The sequence below is a fragment of the Teleopsis dalmanni genome, chromosome X, assembly GCF_002237135.1.
Source record: "Teleopsis dalmanni isolate 2A chromosome X, ASM223713v2, whole genome shotgun sequence".
NCBI lineage: Eukaryota > Metazoa > Arthropoda > Insecta > Diptera > Diopsidae > Teleopsis > Teleopsis dalmanni.
Window position 1 is genome coordinate 34817241 of NC_051848.1, and position 17456 is coordinate 34834696.

A 17456-nucleotide genomic window follows, 5' to 3' on the forward strand; every position below is an offset into this window, starting at 1 on the left:
ATTATACTATAAGTCGACGGACGATATTGTGTCACAGTCGCAATTTTTATTTATATATTAATTTAAGATTCACATAAAGATACTGTAAAAGTGAAATTTTAAATTGAATAAATATATATATATATATATTTACATACATTATGTACCAAAATATGATAAACATATATTCGCTTAAGACATAAATAACAATAATATATATTATTTATTTATGAGAATAAGAGTAGGATATCTTAATTTAAATATAATTGTGAACAGGACGGACAGACGGGATATTGACGGGATAAGTATTTCAAGATTCTAGACAACTACAACTTTTTTATTGAATTTAACACATACAAATAAATCTTTCTTGCATTTTTTTACTACAAGTGATATCCATATTTCTTATAAAAGATAACATTATCTACCGATATAAACACATAATATTTTAACGTAACTTTTAATCGGAATATTGATTTTAAAATTGAACAAATTTTTATAACCTAATTAACATTTTTATTACTAATCAATAAATTCTTTCCACCTTTAATTAATATTTCTTATTCAAAAAATTTCGTACTCAAATGAAGTTTTGAAAGTATCGACGCACTTAAAAATTACAAGGCCCCAAGCTACGAAAATATTACGATAGAGTTGCCTAAGAAAAACCGAACTGACGAAGACTCGAATCTATAAAAATCAATCAGTATGAGTTCGAAGTTATTTTGTTATTTACTAATAATAATTTACTGTGGGGTATAGACAATGCGCACCACTACGACAACTTAGCTTTGGGTATTATGAAGAATACTGGGAGAAATGACTATCCGCAGGCGAAAATAAAGTAAAATTTTCTAAATCACAATGGTTTAGACATGTGAATCATATCTTAATGATATGAGTCACGATGCTCTTAAGCTAAGTGTTAGAAACTGGATATATATATCTCAATATAGAAGACTAAAAATAACGTAAGTTAGGCAAGTCAAGGCTCATCTTGAGCTGTAGTGCTGAAATATAAACAATAATTAAATAATTCACAGCATTTCGAAAAAATTTAGCTTTGGTATCTGTAATAATAAAGCCCACTACTATAAACTAATGTTGTTGTTGTTATAACCCTGCTTGTGAAGTCCCTTTGGGGGTGTTGAACTGTACTTGGAACCTCTATAAACTAATAGTTGTCACGGATGTTATTCCTTTTTTTTCATATATCATTTAATCCGTTGACAGTTGATATATAATGTTATTAATATTTTCTATTTATGTTATTTAATATTGTACTTTCTTTAGAAAGAAAGACGATAATTAAATGATGATAAAGCAATCAATAAACAATGAATAAAAACACTCAACTATTCAGACAACTTTTTCACAAATTATTTTTCACATATTATAAACCAAAACAAATATTTTTTGTCAATAGGTCCTAACTGAGTAATTACAAAGCGGTTGGTATTATTTGGTAAAACATCACTTATCTATTAGCTGTGAACTGTCCTCTGAGTTATCCTCAGTTTATATAAGTTGCCTATATTAGTTACAGCCGAACTCATATATTAACTCAATTGTTAGTAATTATATACATCAAAAACATGATGAATGTGTTGTTGGATGTTCTTGATTGTTATTGTTGCTGTTGTAGCCCACCAGTATCTGAAAAGCAAATAACATATAAGGATTACAAGACGAATACATGGGTAGGGGAATGGATGAGTGCGATTAGAGTTAAGAGGATAATGGAAAGGGAGTAATTGGAAGGGAATAATGGGAAGGGAATAATGGGAAAGATATTATTGAAATCAACCAAGACCCAGAGGTGATGAGTCCAATGGTCGATTGGACTTAAATTAGTGTGTGCAGTGGGACAAGAGAACAGACGGGCGACATCATTGGTGGTAGAGCTGCAATTCCTGACTTCGCAAATGAAACTCCACTTTAAATTTAGTATATTGTATTGTACAAAATAATACTAAAAAATTGCAAGCAACTTTATATATAAAGTACTTATAAATGTTAAAACATAATAACTTTTAACTCTTAATATATACATACATATTGCATCAGTCTTTAAATTAATACATCATTTGTTGTGTTTATAGCGATTGGTGGTAAGTATATAGCTCTTATTTGACTACGTAAGCGGGCGATTTCTACATCTTCGCGTTCCATTTCACGTATGAGTTGTGAAAATTGCACCAAACCTTCTCGATTACCTGGGAAACCATAGGATTTTATAACATCTGTTTGTAAGTGCATTACCAATGGAAATACATGTTGCATCATTAGCAGCATCTCTTTGCCAGCAGACGCTTTCGCCTCAGATAATTTTTTTGAATGTTCAGGTTGATTTACAGTACGGATTATTTCAATTAAAATTTGTTTGGCTGTTTCATTGTTGAAATTCATCAAATACGACATGCTTCCAAGCAGACAAGACAACGGCAGTGCAGTGGCTGTTTATAAATTAATAAACTTTATGACATATTTTTTATAACAAATAAATATAAATATATTCTTACAAAAAATTAACTTAAGTAATTTCTGGAAAGTTGTTGATTTTTTGTTTATGACGCTGTCAACAATTGTGGAATTTGTGTGGAAAAATTACGCAAATGGAAAGGTGCTGTGGGATCATTCCAGATAAAAAACATGTGTTGCCAGCCTTTAGGTTTCTTTAATGCTACGCGAATGTATTACCAAAGTTAAAATATTAAATCATATTTACACATTTTTATAAAATATATAAAATTTGTATATAAAAAATTTTGATGTGAAATTTTTTATAACTATGAAAACAAATTTTAATAAAATTGTTCAAAACACAACATACTAGAAAGCGTTTTTAAAAACAAATTTAGTGCAATATAATCTATTCTACATATATATAAAAAATTCATAAAACATATAAACAATTATTTATTAGTTATTTAAAAAATTAATTGGAACATAATAACAAAATTTTAAAAAACTGCTGTCTAAAGCTAAAATCTAGAATACGAAACGCATTAACAGGAATCATTTCTATTGAAAACTATTTCAGTAAACAAGTGGTATGTATTTATTAATTGCACATTAATTTAACAACAGCTTCACTTAATTAATTTAGCAAAGTAAATTAAGGGTCTGTTCCACGACCTACTAGTAGTAACTCTAAGTAACACTGTGCGTATACAAAAGTGCGTTCTACCAGCAAATTTTCAAGTAAATGAGAGCATCTGAGAGAGCGTAACAATCCTGTCGAAATTTGAAAATGCTACACAGACTTTACTCGTATATATTATTTCAAATAAAATTTGTATTGATGTGTGAATCACCTGTTTTGGTTTGATTTAAAATTTTTGTATTGTTTATTTACGCGGCACTGATGTTCTCACCAGATTTTACACAAAGCTGTTCCATGAAAATCTGTGTAAAAAGTATATTTTGGCACTTATTTGTGTTACGGTCTAAGTTTGTAGTTTACTTGCGTTTTACTTTTACTACGAGTAGCTCGTAGAACAGATATATTAATAGTTTTTGTTTTTATTTGTGATGTTAAAAAAAGAAAATAGGATAAAGGAAAAAAATTGTAATATAAGTAATTGGTTTTTATTTTAATCTTCAGTATTTCTACTGTTTTAATATTTCGTTTTAAAAATTCCGACTTTTTATTAGGATTAGTCATGGTCTTTATTTAGCATGCTAAATTCGTGCTTAGTTGTTGTTCGGTGTCTGAATTATTATTTACAAATACAAATGTAATATGTTTGTATTGGCGAATATAGGCCAGCATGTGTTTTTTGACACAATTGCGAGCCACCGAAAACGACTAATATTAAAGTGCTATATGTATTCTAACACTTTAATTTGTATAAAGGTGACTTTAATTTTTTTAAATTCTAATTGTGTAATGAACTGTTTTCAGTTAATATATATGGAGAGGCTTGTAAATATATTCGTTTGCGATGTTTGTATTTAATAGAATTTGACATGCTAAATAAAATTTGTGAAGACGCTTATCAGCTGTTTTTAGTTAACAAATGATTTTTGGAGAGGATTGTAAATATATTCATTCGCGATGTTTGTATTTAATAGAATTTAACATGCTAACTAAAATTTGTGAAGATGCTTATCATACAATTTCCTTGTTTTTTTTTTTGCATGTTTAAGTTGGAATTGATTAATGTGCCGCTGAAGGAACTATTGCATATTTTCAATATTTTCAATACCATACAGTTTTAAATTTGTTTCTTTAAATATCAATCAAAGTACAAACCAATTACGTCTTTATACATATTTGGCACAAGCCAATTCGAACTTTAATTCCAAATCCTAAAACAATTCATGTCTTTTATGTATATGCTAATGTATTTTTAGCGCATAAAGAAATACACCCACGTATTTTAATTGCAATGAATCTGCTTTAACAATTGCAGTTTATTAATATCTTTTCAAACCTTACAATTTAAACTGAAAACTTATATTTAGCTTCGATTAATTTGTATTTCGGAAATAGAAGTTCGAAAAAGAGGTGCAGCGTGTTCAAGAAAATTCAACCACCAAACATTTGTTTACATTTTTCTGTAAATATGTCAAAAACAACTTTCTCAAACTGTCAAAATGGCATGAAAAACTTTTATTTAGGATATGTTTAATGTATTAATTTTCATTTGGAACATATTTGGAACTCATTCTAACCTCGTTACAACTCATTTATACAGTATGAGATCCAATGGAGATCTTGAGATTTTGTATGCAAAAATGAGTCATTTGCTTTTTAATTTTTGACCAAAATGAGCCATTTAAGGCAAATGTAAATGCCACATTACTTAACTAAAAAAATATTTATATATATTATTATATATATCAAACATTAATTTAAATCGATACAACATGAATATACAATTTCTATTCAGTTGTCAAAATATTTATAGCACTTATTAAATTACTAACTAAATTACATAACAAATTGTAAGCGCAATTTTTTGCGAAAGCCTATATATAATAAAATTATATAAATTTCAACGCAGCAACACACGATTTTTCAAAATTCCTTTTATGTTAGTTTTGGTAAATAAAAAGTACTTAGATTTGTTAAAAATGGCAACGCCATGTTGACGTGCCAAACTCAAGAAACAAAATGTCATAAACCTGAGAATAAGAGTGAAGTAGGCAAAATTTTACAGGTTTTTTACAACCTATCCAATATACAAAATTTAAAAGTATAAAACTAAAAATTTGCATGGAAAGTTATTGTAAAAAGGAGAAGTTTATAAAAAAAAATAGAAAATTCAAATATATAGTCAAATAAATGCGTTGGAAAAAGAATTTATAAACTACAGAAATATTAACGGCTGTGCGTGAGGAATTTGAGGCTGAATTTTCTAACAAAAAAATTGTAGAACGAGAGGCGCAATATTTGCCAAACCAAACGAAAAAACAGTCATTTTATGAGGCCCATAGCTTCAAGGTAGGTTATTGCATACATTAAAATAGTGATATTAACATCGAATACGACCGTGTGCGGTGTCTGTTCTGAACGCAGATAGGTTTCTCTCTTTTAAGACAGTGAACTGCAATTTTCTTCTACAATATACGCCTATAAAATATTTATTTAGTATAATAAAAGTGTTTAGGGATGGATGTTGATGGTCTCTCAAATGATCAATATGAGAAAGTGCTACAATTTCAGGATTTAACTGGTATTGAAGATTTAAATGTTTGTCGCGATGTTTTAATACGAAATGATTGGAATCTTGAAGTAAGTTCAATAAATAAATAAATTTTTCTATTTACTAGAACTTAAATTTCTTTCAAAAATAGGTTGCATTTCAGCAACAATTAAATATTCGAGAGGGACGTCCAACAGTATATGCATCATCAAGTAATGCACGTGCACCTGCCGTTATAAATGATCAATTTATGCAACAAATATTTTCAACTAGTAGACGTCGAAATGTTGGCCGAAATTCATCTGATTCACCGTGGGCACCTCGTGGTTTCACTGGTTTTATTGGATATGTTATACAATTGGTATTTAATTATTGCTACTCTACTCTAACATCAATATTAACTTCACTTTTAAATTTTGGACGAAATGATGACCGGCGTAAGCACTTTTTATTTTAATATTTAATATCCTAAATGTTTGTCATATATATATATATATATATATATATATTATATATATTAATTACAGTGGTAACGGATCCGTTAGGCGATGTTTTAAGATTTATAGAGGCATACAACGAAAAATATCCACAACATCCAGTCTTCTATCAAGGAACGTATGCTCAAGCATTAAATGACGCTAAGCAAGAACTTAGATTCTTGCTTGTATATTTGCATAAACATTCTGAAACAAATTCTGAAGTTGAATCATTTTGCAGTGAAACTCTATCTGATCAAAGAATCATTGATTACGTTAATCAAAATACATTATTTTGGGCTTGCGATGTATCTTCCCCAGAAGGTTATCGTGTTTCTCATTCAATAAACGCGCATACCTATCCAGTGATGGTTATGATCGGTTTACGTTCAAGCCGTATGATAATCATGGGGCGTTTTGAAGGTGACTGCACGAGCGAGGAACTATTGCGTCGTCTACAAACAGTGATTGCTTCAAATGAATTGTTTTTAATGCAAGAAAGATCAGATCGTTTAGAACGAAATTTCAATCAAACATTGCGACAACAACAGGATGAGGCATATCAACAGAGTTTAAGAGCTGATGAAGAAAAGGAACGCTTAAAAGAAATTGAACTTTTGGCTATGCGAGAAAAGCAAGAGGCTGAGAAACGTTTACTCGAAGAAGCTGAGAAGCGAAAGGAGGTAAAACTTTTACATATAAACATAATTTAATAAATTTATCCTAACATCATTGCATCATTTTAATGTACGTGCTAATATTTCTCAGTATTTTTTTTTTTTAATTATTTTTTAAATTTATTTTGTTTAGTCTAGCTATTTAATACATTAAACAAATAAAAATTTAATTAGTAAACACATTTTTCATTGTGAAATTCTCTTCTTCGCAGGAAATCATTAAAATGAAATTAAAATTACTTGAAGAAGTTCCAACTGAGCCTCCACTTGATTCGCCCAGCACTATTTGTGTGGTTTTTAAGCTGCCTAATGGCGAACGTCTCGAAAGAAGATTTTGTAGAACAAATTCTATCAATGTAAGTAATCAAATACCCATAAATGAATTTGTATAATTATAATATTGTGCATTACCTATTTGCGTGCATGATCTTATTTATGTGAATATGATCATTGGCGGCCCATGCATGTGTGTATGTATTTAATTACTTATTCATTTTATTTAAAAAGTTAATTTATAGTTTCTTTGTGAGCTCTCTTATCAATAAGTTTGTTGCATAATAATTATTAGGGCTAATGTTCATTTAGGTATAAAAATTTAATGATAGACTTTAAATATAAAATTTAAAAATAAATTATTTTAAGGGGTCTCTGAATAAGTAGACAGGGTCTATTTACCAGATATCACGGCACATAAACTGATCTTTTTAATTTTATTTAATTAGTATCGTATTTAAAAAAAACTATATAATAAAATAAGGGTAAACCTTAACTTATAAAAAACGCAAAGATATTAATTTAAACGGTAGTTTTAAGTTAATCCTCTGTTATACGCGAAGACTGAAGATTTACTAGAGGTTAAGTAGAATCTACGGTCGTTTCAACCCACATTGTTCTAAATATTTAACGCATGAATAAAAGGTTAACAAAATTAGCACAGTGGAATGGAAGGTTTAAATAATAGTTGAGAATAAGTAAACCTTATATGTATCCAATATATTAATATATATTTTTTATAACTATTAATTTTCTATAAAATATATATTACTATTACTTTTGCAAATATTGGGCTATCTTATATATATCGCGTATTGGTGGTATGGTGACAGATAGGAAAATAGTTAGCTTTTTTAGAGTATCTTTACCATTATATACTTATTAAAGACTATATAGTTATTAAAGACATAGAAATATAAAATAAAAGCACACAACAAATAATGCCTCTACAAACAGAATAGTATTGAAATTTAACTATATTAAAAATAAAAATATAATTAATTAATTTAATTATTCAACAGCTGGTTTACGATTTCGTTCTAATCATATTCTTTTCACCAGCAATTGATTTTTTTAATGAACTTTCACAGCGAATTAACAAATCTCTAAGCTCGAACATATAAGTCAAGTACGGCTTTGGATCAGTCGTCTATTGAACGCGGACTCTAAGCTTCAAATTTGACGCGATACGAGTTCAACCCTTGGTATTAGGAATCCAATAATTAAATATTAGAAGTAATTCCAAGACCACTGATAATGGGTATTTGGCAATACTCGAGACAGTTGTATGGTCAGCCAAAAATGCAATTAATTATTAAAATAATATAAAAAGAATTTTTGTTGTAGTAGTTTTATACTTTTCGAAATCTCTACGAAATATAGAATTAGTATATTCAATATAATGGTCTACGCATGGGCACTAGTAGTCAATGCATGTCAAACATGGAACTGGAACGTACGCCTGCAGAGGGAGGAGTACATTTTAATTGTTAAGAAAGCAAATTTGCAGTTACACGTAAATTAATATTTTGAACTTTGGAACGCGTCGAGATTGCTACTCCTTTACAAACCACGGCAGTATAAAATTTTTGAAAAAAACAGTGGATAAAAATGAATCAATATTTTGTGGGAGAGAGCGAAGTATATAGCTGTCTTTTGTGGACAAACTATTTTAAGAATATATTAAGAGGAGTTTTGTTAGCGTTAAATAAATCTATTAACATATAGATAGGTTTCTGTATATATGTGAGGTCTATAACATTATGTATTATATATAACATTTTAAATATTCTACATATGCCCCTAAATTTTCCTATACGATTTAGAATATATACTTAAATAAAACTCAAATTTTATAAAATGAAATGCACGCTAACAGTATATATTTTGAAAATTAACATTTATATTAATATACTTATTATTATTTTTTTTCTATTTTAGGATGTCTACAATTATTTATTTTGTCATCCACTTTCGCCTGATGATTTCGAAATAACAACGAATTTTCCAAAGCGTGTTCTTTATAATAAAAGCAATTGTGGAGAGTGTAAAACACTGGCAGAGGTTGGTCTTAAAAATCGTGAGGTTCTCTTTGTACATGACTTGGATGCATAATATTTAAAGCAATATCATTATTTTGCGGATCAACTCATATACGTAAAGAAGAGTTTTATACATATTTTATAAGTCCTATTTTAAATAATTTTCATCTCTTTGGTTACGCCTACAATTTATATTGCAGTTCACTGATAAATTATATAATTTTTGATAAATTCCTTCTAAATGGAAAGATAACATTTAAGCAGCACGCATTGCCTAAGACAACAGAGACAAGAAGCAGATTTTAGTACTTAAGAGCATTTAATTGGCAATGTTAAGTTTTTCTTTTAGTTGTATTATATATATATAATAGAAATATATATATATACATACATATATAATATTTTTTTTAAATACATTTGCTATTAGGATTTTCTAATATGGTTACAAAGACATTTCCTACTTTTTTGTTCTTAGTTGTGTGTGTTATTTTGTATGAAAGATTTAAAAAAAAATCAGGTAAAGTTATAAATTAAAACAAAAATATTATTACATATGTATGTATCTTTTTACAAAAATAATAAATTTTTGTACAATAACTAATATGTTTTGATTGTTATTTCTATAAGAAAACGTGTGGTAACATTAAATGAAAATAATTTACATATATAAGTCTAATGGGGAGGAAATTTAGAGTCCACCGCTTTAGAAAGACCGCCTTACCTTGTGCTTAGTAAATTAGTTGTCGTTGTAACTAAACGCCGAATTGAGACCAGACACATAAAAAAAGTACAGGGTGTTTAACAGTAGGGTAGTGTAAGGAAAGTAATATGGAGATGGGATGGATTAATGCAGAAGGTTAGTTTAAGCTGGAGTGTCTGCACTAAGCTCACTTATGTTCACATAATGACGCGTTGTAATACCACGGATTCACGCTGTTCATGCAAAGCCTAAAGGTTAACGTAGGAACAAGGTTCTCAAGACCGTTCAAGTGAAAGTGAACAAACCTGATAAGTCTATAAACTTGGCCAAGTCTCTAATATTGCAGTATGGGAATTCTGTCAGGTCGGTAAGAAAAGTGACGCCGTAAATTTTAGAGTTTAGATCTCCTAACCAATGATGGGCAATCACACATAAGATGGAGTATAGTTTCCTCCTTATGCGTAAAGACACAACCACAAAGAAATTATAAGGTAGAAATTATCTCATAGTATGTCTTTCTACTACACAGTGACCCGTCAGCACTGATACTGTTGTGCTGAGCAGTTCACGCCTTACCATAGTTAAAACAGCTAACTGGTACGTTCGTTGTTCAGTTAAGACGTGATTTATACTTTCATGACTTAGACTTTCATTTATTGGAATACAAAAACTATCGTCTCGAGTAAAAGTTTTATTGTACCAGACCCCAATACCTTTATCTCTCTTGCACTTAAAAACATAAATGTGTTAATATAAAGTTACATCATCTTTTTTCTTTATATGGAGAATAAAAAAAACTAGGTGTGGTCAATTCTATCAGCACTGATATTATTAGCAACTTTAGAGAAGCTCTAAATCTATTTACGATTAAATAGCAAATAGATTTTTTAAATAGGTTTAGGATTTTATGATTTTTTTTTTTTTTGGTTTGTTACTGGCTCGCCCCAACGCTAGTATTAAACACTACTTGATCACAGATATTGAGATGTGAGTTTGGGGTACTGAATTAGGGGAAATATGGGATCTCAACCTAACTGTATATATATATCGTTCAATTTTTTGAAATTCCATAAATCCATCAATATTAAGATAGAAGTTATACTGCGTATAAGAAAAAACACTATTGGTAGTTAGGATGTGGATTAAATCCAAACAGTTTATAAGTAATTACCTGATTATGATTTTATGATTGTAGTTGTAAACTAAACAGAGAAACTATAGAGTAGAAATACGAATGGATTATAACATAAGAGAGTACACTCATCCCGTGTCGATTAAAGGAGTATGTGGAAAATAGCTTGAACAAATGTTGAGGGCACTGAAACTACTCCCAGTCAGGGTGAAAAAATTTTGTCAGCTCAATGAGGCAGCATCTTAGACCAATTGATTTGGAATGTGTGCACGTTAAGGTGCAAAAAGCAATAATAATCCAGAAAAAGTTTATTTTGTTCAACTGCCCTGACTTTCGATGACTGATTGCAGACGATATGGCATGGAAAGGACTAAATTTTTCGTTTTAAACACCGTTATTTAATACCAGGCTTTTCTGAGAGCTCCTTTTAGTAAATCCCTGTTACTTGTTGCTTCATTTTTCGATTTGCGTTTTATTAACTCCCAAACCTGAATAGGATTCAGGTCTGGTGATTGAGGAGAATTATGAAGCTACCATGAAGCATAATAAAGTAGGCATCCTTCCACTGAAAGGGCGGTATGCTGAGGATCTCTGTCCTGTTGGAAAATCCAATAATGTCCAAGATCTAATTCGTTCACAGAAGGCTGTAAATGTTGTTACAAAATGCTCTTGTACTGATATTGGTTCATTATACCGTCAATGAATGCCCGCTGACGGTGTTAGGTTTGTGCCAGACCCTTGCACAACCATCCGTTTTAAACAAATTGAATTTGCGTTCATCAGTCAAAATTACAGTATTTCAAAAACCCACATCTTTGTTTTTGTATTTATTTGTAAAATCCAATCATAGCCGCTTATTTTTTCACTTAGTAGTTTCTTTCGGAGAACTCTGCTTGAGTACCCATTCTCTTGCAAAACCCTTTGGACGGTTTTTGAATGAACATGTTTACTCAAAACATTAGCGATATCACTAACCAATTTTGGAGCACTAACTTTCGGCCTTTTATGCATTTCCTTTAGGATATAGCTAACATCTCGACGAGAAAGTGTTTTTGGTCGTAATGGTTTGTATTTTCTAACGATATTTTGGACACTTAAAAATGTGAACATTCATTTATTTTTCTATTTCTCGCAAGGATTCGACTTGTTTAAAGTGCTTAGTTACCAAAATTTTAAAATATGACTCCATTCCTTTTCCTTTGCCCATAATGACTCATATAACTTACACTGACAATAATAAAAACGCAACTGTGGTAATCACCAAATTTGAAGAAAAAGAGAAATACAGTAAGATCCCGCTTAACGCTGTGTCGGTTTAGCGCTCTTTTATTTCAACCCGAACATAGTAGTAGATGTTTGAAAAAACAGACGAAGAAGAGAAGCAAACAATAAGAGAATTTTGGAAAAACTACAATATCATGAATGTTGCAGAAAACATAAATCTTTCTTTGAATGAGATAACAGAAAGATCTTTGAAAAGAATATGGAAGAACATTTGACCAGATTTAAGTAAGAGCGAAGACATTAAACCCTCTGTCCTTATGGATGAAGTAGTGATAGAAGTAGTGGAATTAGCGAAACAAACCGGTTTAGATGAGGTAAAAGTGGAAGACGTCAAAGAAATAGTTCAAGAAACAGCAGATAGTTTTTCTAATGATGAGCTCAAGGAATTAATTGAGCAAGAAGAAAACAAAAATATTGATAGTAGTGATTTCGAAGAAGAGCAAAAAGAACTTTCGATATTGTTTGTGAAAAGGAATTTGACCACTACAACTGAAATTATGGACTAATTTGTTAAAATTTATCCAAATTTTGGTAGGAGTTCAAAAGCAAGACGGGATGTTATAGATGCTTTATCCACTTATAAACAACTTCTAACAGAACGCAGAAGAAAAATTGCAAACTACATTAGATGCCTTCTTGACAAAAAGGCAGAAGATTGGAAACACAGAATAGACTGAATAACATTGTTTTTGTTTTTGTAAGAAATAAATACATAATTATTAAATTTAATACCTAAGCAATTTCTATCAATCTTTCCCTAACCTCAATATTTACATGTTAACATAGCCTCGTTTAGCGCTGTTTCGCATTACGCTCTAATTTGATGGAACATATCCCAGGCGTTAAGCGAGGTCGTACTGTATAACGGTATCCCTTTCTGATAAAATAACCGAAATTTGAACCGCTAGTGAAAGTTTTTCCATGTATATTTATACTTTTATCCGTATCATTTTATAAATGTATGTATGATATGATATATATGGCACATTCATAAATATATATATGATATAATATGTATATGACGTGTATATGATATGTACAGTCAAACCTCTCTATAACGAAGTCGTTGGTGCCTACAAAAAACTTCGTTATAGAGGGGTCTTCGTTATAGAGAGGTTGAACAAAATTGTATGTACGTAAAAATATATTTAATTCATGTTTCTTCATACATAACATTAAAATCATTAATTGTTTATTGGTAAGCCCATAATTTTAGTTTGCTTAGACATTTTTACTTTTTCCTTATTAAGGAACTCTTCCAAATCTTCTAACAAGTTAATAGCTTGCATAAAAAGAAGATTCTCATAAGTTACAACGTATGAGTTGAGAGGTTTTTTTGTATGCAAAAACTTCGTTATAGAGAGGAATTCGCTATAGAGAGGTTCGTTGTAGAGAGATTCGCTGTAGGGAGGTTCAAATATATGAAACTCGCTGTGGCTTCAACAAAACTTCGTTATAGAGAGAAATTCGTTATAGAGGGGTTTGACTGTATATGTATATATATGATATATACGATATGTGTATGATATGTATATGTATATGATATACACGTTAGTAATGTCAATACATGCAAATACAGCAATAATTAATCTCCAATATTTTTAATAATAAATTAAAGATGTATTTAGTGCTAAAAATCGTTTCAGCGTTTTTTTAAATAAAATAAAAAATAATAAAAAAATACAACACAATTGTTTATACTTTCTAAAATCTTGCTGATGTAATCTTAAAATTAGCAATGTTGGTTATATATCATATTAATTTTCTTGCAATATAAATCCAGCTCAGCGTACAATCATCGCTCGTATGATTAGCAAAACATTTAGGTTCTTTGAATTCACAATTCAGGTGATGACATTTGTAATGTCTATTTTTATTTTTTATATTTATTTTATACAATATGTTTAAAATAAAAACATATTGCGTTTTATGTCGAATTTTTTTTTGTTATTTTTTTTTTGTTATTTTTTTTTGAAATATAATGACACTGCCTTATGGCAATGAACCTTCACCTTTTTTATAAATCTTCTTAATACTCATATTTCTTGCTTGGTCAATACTACCACTTGGTCCATCTTCTGGTTCACAGTTTATACCACTATCAAGAATTATAGGAGCTTGAAATTCTTTATTAAATGTTGGACTAGAATTATCTATTAAACTTTCAATGCATGACATATATATATCATCGTCATCATCCGTTGTATTCGAACTTGTATTTTTAATTTCAGATGATTGTGGTGTAAAATATATGGTTGAATTATCGGTAGCTCCTATATCGCTGTGTTCAAATGGTCTTTTTGACTCTGGATCTTCTTGTCCTCGAAGCAATTCGCCTTCACTATTTACTTCTGAGAATGCAGGACCATTGCTGGTTCTTACTGATTTAGGCGTACTAGTTGATATTTTATCTAGTGCTCTTTTTTGAGGATCATTTTTTTTTGATCCACCTGTATACCGCCTAACACGCTTCATTTTCTCAAATAATTCGGGATGGTCATAAATATATTTATTATTAATATTAAACTCTGAGGGATCTGCTATTTTTCCAATTTTTTTGGATTCTTCGATCCAAGCCAACGATACTATTGGTTTATTTAAGTTTTTCGCTTTTGTGTAATTATTAAAATTTCCATCTTTAAAGACCAAGTGAGTAATTTTAGGTGTTATACTTCGTGCTATCTTGGCCCCATGCGTTTTTAAATGTGATTTAACTGAACTAGACATATTTATATTATCAGTGCGCACATCAACAAACGCAACTACTTTATCTAATAAATTATTAGTGGATGGTGGTGGTGCTGCTGTGTCAGTAGAGCTGGTACTTTCACTCTCATCCATTTTAATAAATTTCTATTCAAAAAAAAAATTGATATTAAAACAACAAAAATTATTTATTAAATCATATATATACAGGAATAAGCGATATCTGAACATGTAATTATACTATATTACCTTTCTTAATCAGAACCTACCAAATTCCAGAAATATCGACTAATGCTTTTCAAGCATATAACAAAACTCTGAAAATTTTCTCTCCAATTTCGGATATAAGAAACCTCTTTCAGTAAAATTAAAGTGAGCTAGTGCTGAACCAACTTATTCGTATCATAAAAACTTTAGAAAACACTTAATTTTAATAAATTAATATCCAGAATATCTAAAATCAATAAATTTTATATAACTTACAACTTATTATCAGCCACAAAAAGTGAAGACGTAAAAATGTGAATTCTCGGAAAGAAGCACAAATTCAAATCACATAGTTTTCTTTAGAGTTTGCTTTTTTTACATTCAAAACCGTTTGAAATAACAAAAGCTTACTACGTTTTACTACTACTTTTTGTACATTAAGTACATCAGGGCAACCCTATGTCATTATCTGACATTTGACCATTTGTTCTGCACTTTTGTTTTCCCACATTGTCGTTTATATTGTGATTTTTTAAAATTAAAACAAAAATGATTAATAATCCATTTAGGAAACAACAAACAAATAAAAACACCAATAACAGAATATCTGAAAAGACTAAACAGTGGGGAAAAATTCCATTTAAACCAAAATCTGCTGCAGTTGGGAGGGAACATGCTGGAAACTCGACACCTTGGGCGGAATTCAAGAATCAAATATTGGAAACAAATAAACATGCAGACGCTATAAATATAAATACAGAGGATGCCAAACAACATCTTAAGAAACGTGAAGAAAATTACAGAAGAAACCTTATTGTAGAAAAACGAAAATTAGAAACTGTTTGGGATGACTTTGGCGAAGCAGAAGAATCCAACGATGTGCCGCAAAACAACATAGATCAGAAATTTGTGAAGTCTCCACATGTTGATAAACAAAACAATAAACAGAAAAACAACAAATTTAAGAAGAAGTTCAATCGACAGCAAGACAATACTCAAACGTTTATAAATGAAGATTTGCTTAAAAACTTTGATAGTAAAAAATTAACTTTTGAACAAAATAACAAATTGCGAAAAGTAATAACTGCAAATACTATGTTGGCAAAAAACAATAACCTATCAACTACTATAAAAAATATCAAACACAAACAAGGAAAAAATATATTTTTAAAGAAACAGAAAGAAAAGTAGTTAAATTATAATAAAATAGATATACGTATTAATAAAGAGTTTTTGTATGCCATAAATTGTTTTTATAAAATCAAATATTTTAAGAAAATAATTCTCCCGCAAATAAAAAAAGCAACTCAAAAAGAAATTTAGTATTTTGTTTTTTTTTTCTTTATTTCGAGATTGCAAATTTTTGCGGCATTTTTTATAAAAATTACTTTTCAGCAGTTAGAAAATTAAAATAAACTAAAAATAACTTCCTTGCAATAATAATAAGTTATTGTTGTTTATATAAAAGCATTTTTCTTAAGAATACAGGGTTTCTTGTCATCAATAGATCTGTTCCACAAGTAAAGTACAAACTGAGAGCTTAATACAAATGAAGTGCTAAATTTCGCCTTTTCCACAGATTTTCATGAAACAGCTTTGTGTAAAATCTGTTGAGATAAGATCAGTGCCGCGCAAATAAACAATACAAAAATTTTAATTCAAATGAAAACAGCTGATTCATACATCATACAAATTATTTTATTTGAAATAAAATGTACGAGTAAAGTCTGTGTAACATTTTCATATTTTGACAGGGATCTTAGCTCTCTCAGATGCTCTCATTAACTCAAAAATTTGCTGGTGGAACGCACTTATGTACACGCACAGTGTTACTCAAAGTTACTACGAGTAGCTCATGGAACAGACATCACCTAATATGTTCTGTTTTAGATTTTCTAGATATTCTATTCAAATTGAGGACTTTAATAAAGTTGAAAGTTCGATTTTTGATGGCTCCATGTGCTAACACTCGTAATTATATTTGATAACGCAGCATCACTACCAACAACCACGAAAAAAAAAAATTGCATTAAGTAGTAAAATTAAAAATTTCGTATTAATATATCTATTTATATATTTCAATTTTGTTTAAAGTAAAATTTATTTAATAATACTATGTGTAACGTAAATGTTCTAATTAATACTTATAAAATTAGTTTAATTCAAAACACACTAATATGTAACATTGTGAACGACTCCATTACACAAGCCTTGATTCATTTGAATTAATTGCATTTATTAGTTGATTTTAATATACAGGATATTCCCCTGACCACATTCTTCGATCTAAAAAATGAAATATATCGTGATTTAAAACAGAAATCGT

General features: G+C 29.6%; 4 protein-coding genes across 9 annotated transcripts; 2 read left to right on the top strand and 2 right to left on the bottom strand.

Annotated features, from left to right (window-relative positions):
- Window positions 1-2001: 2001 nt before the first annotated feature.
- On the bottom strand, window positions 2002-2721 carry LOC119689447 (protein C10). The gene is made up of 2 exons (XM_038104282.1): window positions 2502-2721; window positions 2002-2435 (listed from the first exon to the last, which is right to left on the bottom strand). The coding sequence occupies exon 2, from the start codon at window positions 2398-2400 to the stop codon at window positions 2050-2052; it is 351 nt and encodes a 116-aa protein (XP_037960210.1). The 5' UTR covers window positions 2401-2435; window positions 2502-2721; the 3' UTR covers window positions 2002-2049.
- A 2209-nt stretch (window positions 2722-4930) lies between these two features.
- Window positions 4931-9600, top strand: LOC119688063 (FAS-associated factor 2). Of its 5 annotated transcripts, XM_038102695.1 has the most exons (7): window positions 4931-5431; window positions 5507-5722; window positions 5785-6070; window positions 6161-6792; window positions 6999-7142; window positions 9001-9216; window positions 9302-9600. In XM_038102695.1, the coding sequence occupies exons 2-6, from the start codon at window positions 5600-5602 to the stop codon at window positions 9172-9174; spliced, it is 1359 nt and encodes a 452-aa protein (XP_037958623.1). In that variant the 5' UTR covers window positions 4931-5431; window positions 5507-5599; the 3' UTR covers window positions 9175-9216; window positions 9302-9600. The 5 variants fall into 5 exon arrangements, with proteins under 5 accessions (XP_037958623.1, XP_037958621.1, XP_037958622.1 ...); XM_038102693.1 differs by having other exon boundaries at window positions 9001-9600; XM_038102694.1 differs by having other exon boundaries at window positions 5511-5722; window positions 9001-9600.
- A 4584-nt stretch (window positions 9601-14184) lies between these two features.
- LOC119662508 lies at window positions 14185-15626 on the bottom strand. 2 transcript variants are annotated; one of them, XM_038072140.1, is made up of 3 exons: window positions 15407-15626; window positions 15193-15334; window positions 14185-15070 (listed from the first exon to the last, which is right to left on the bottom strand). In XM_038072140.1, the coding sequence occupies exon 3, from the start codon at window positions 15056-15058 to the stop codon at window positions 14210-14212; it is 849 nt and encodes a 282-aa protein (XP_037928068.1). In that variant the 5' UTR covers window positions 15059-15070; window positions 15193-15334; window positions 15407-15626; the 3' UTR covers window positions 14185-14209. The 2 variants fall into 2 exon arrangements, with proteins under 2 accessions (XP_037928068.1, XP_037928069.1); XM_038072141.1 differs by lacking the exon at window positions 15407-15626 and having other exon boundaries at window positions 15193-15344.
- LOC119662509 lies at window positions 15623-16413 on the top strand. The gene has a single exon (XM_038072142.1). The coding sequence runs from the start codon at window positions 15680-15682 to the stop codon at window positions 16319-16321; it is 642 nt and encodes a 213-aa protein (XP_037928070.1). The 5' UTR covers window positions 15623-15679; the 3' UTR covers window positions 16322-16413.
- Window positions 16414-17456: the final 1043 nt, after the last annotated feature.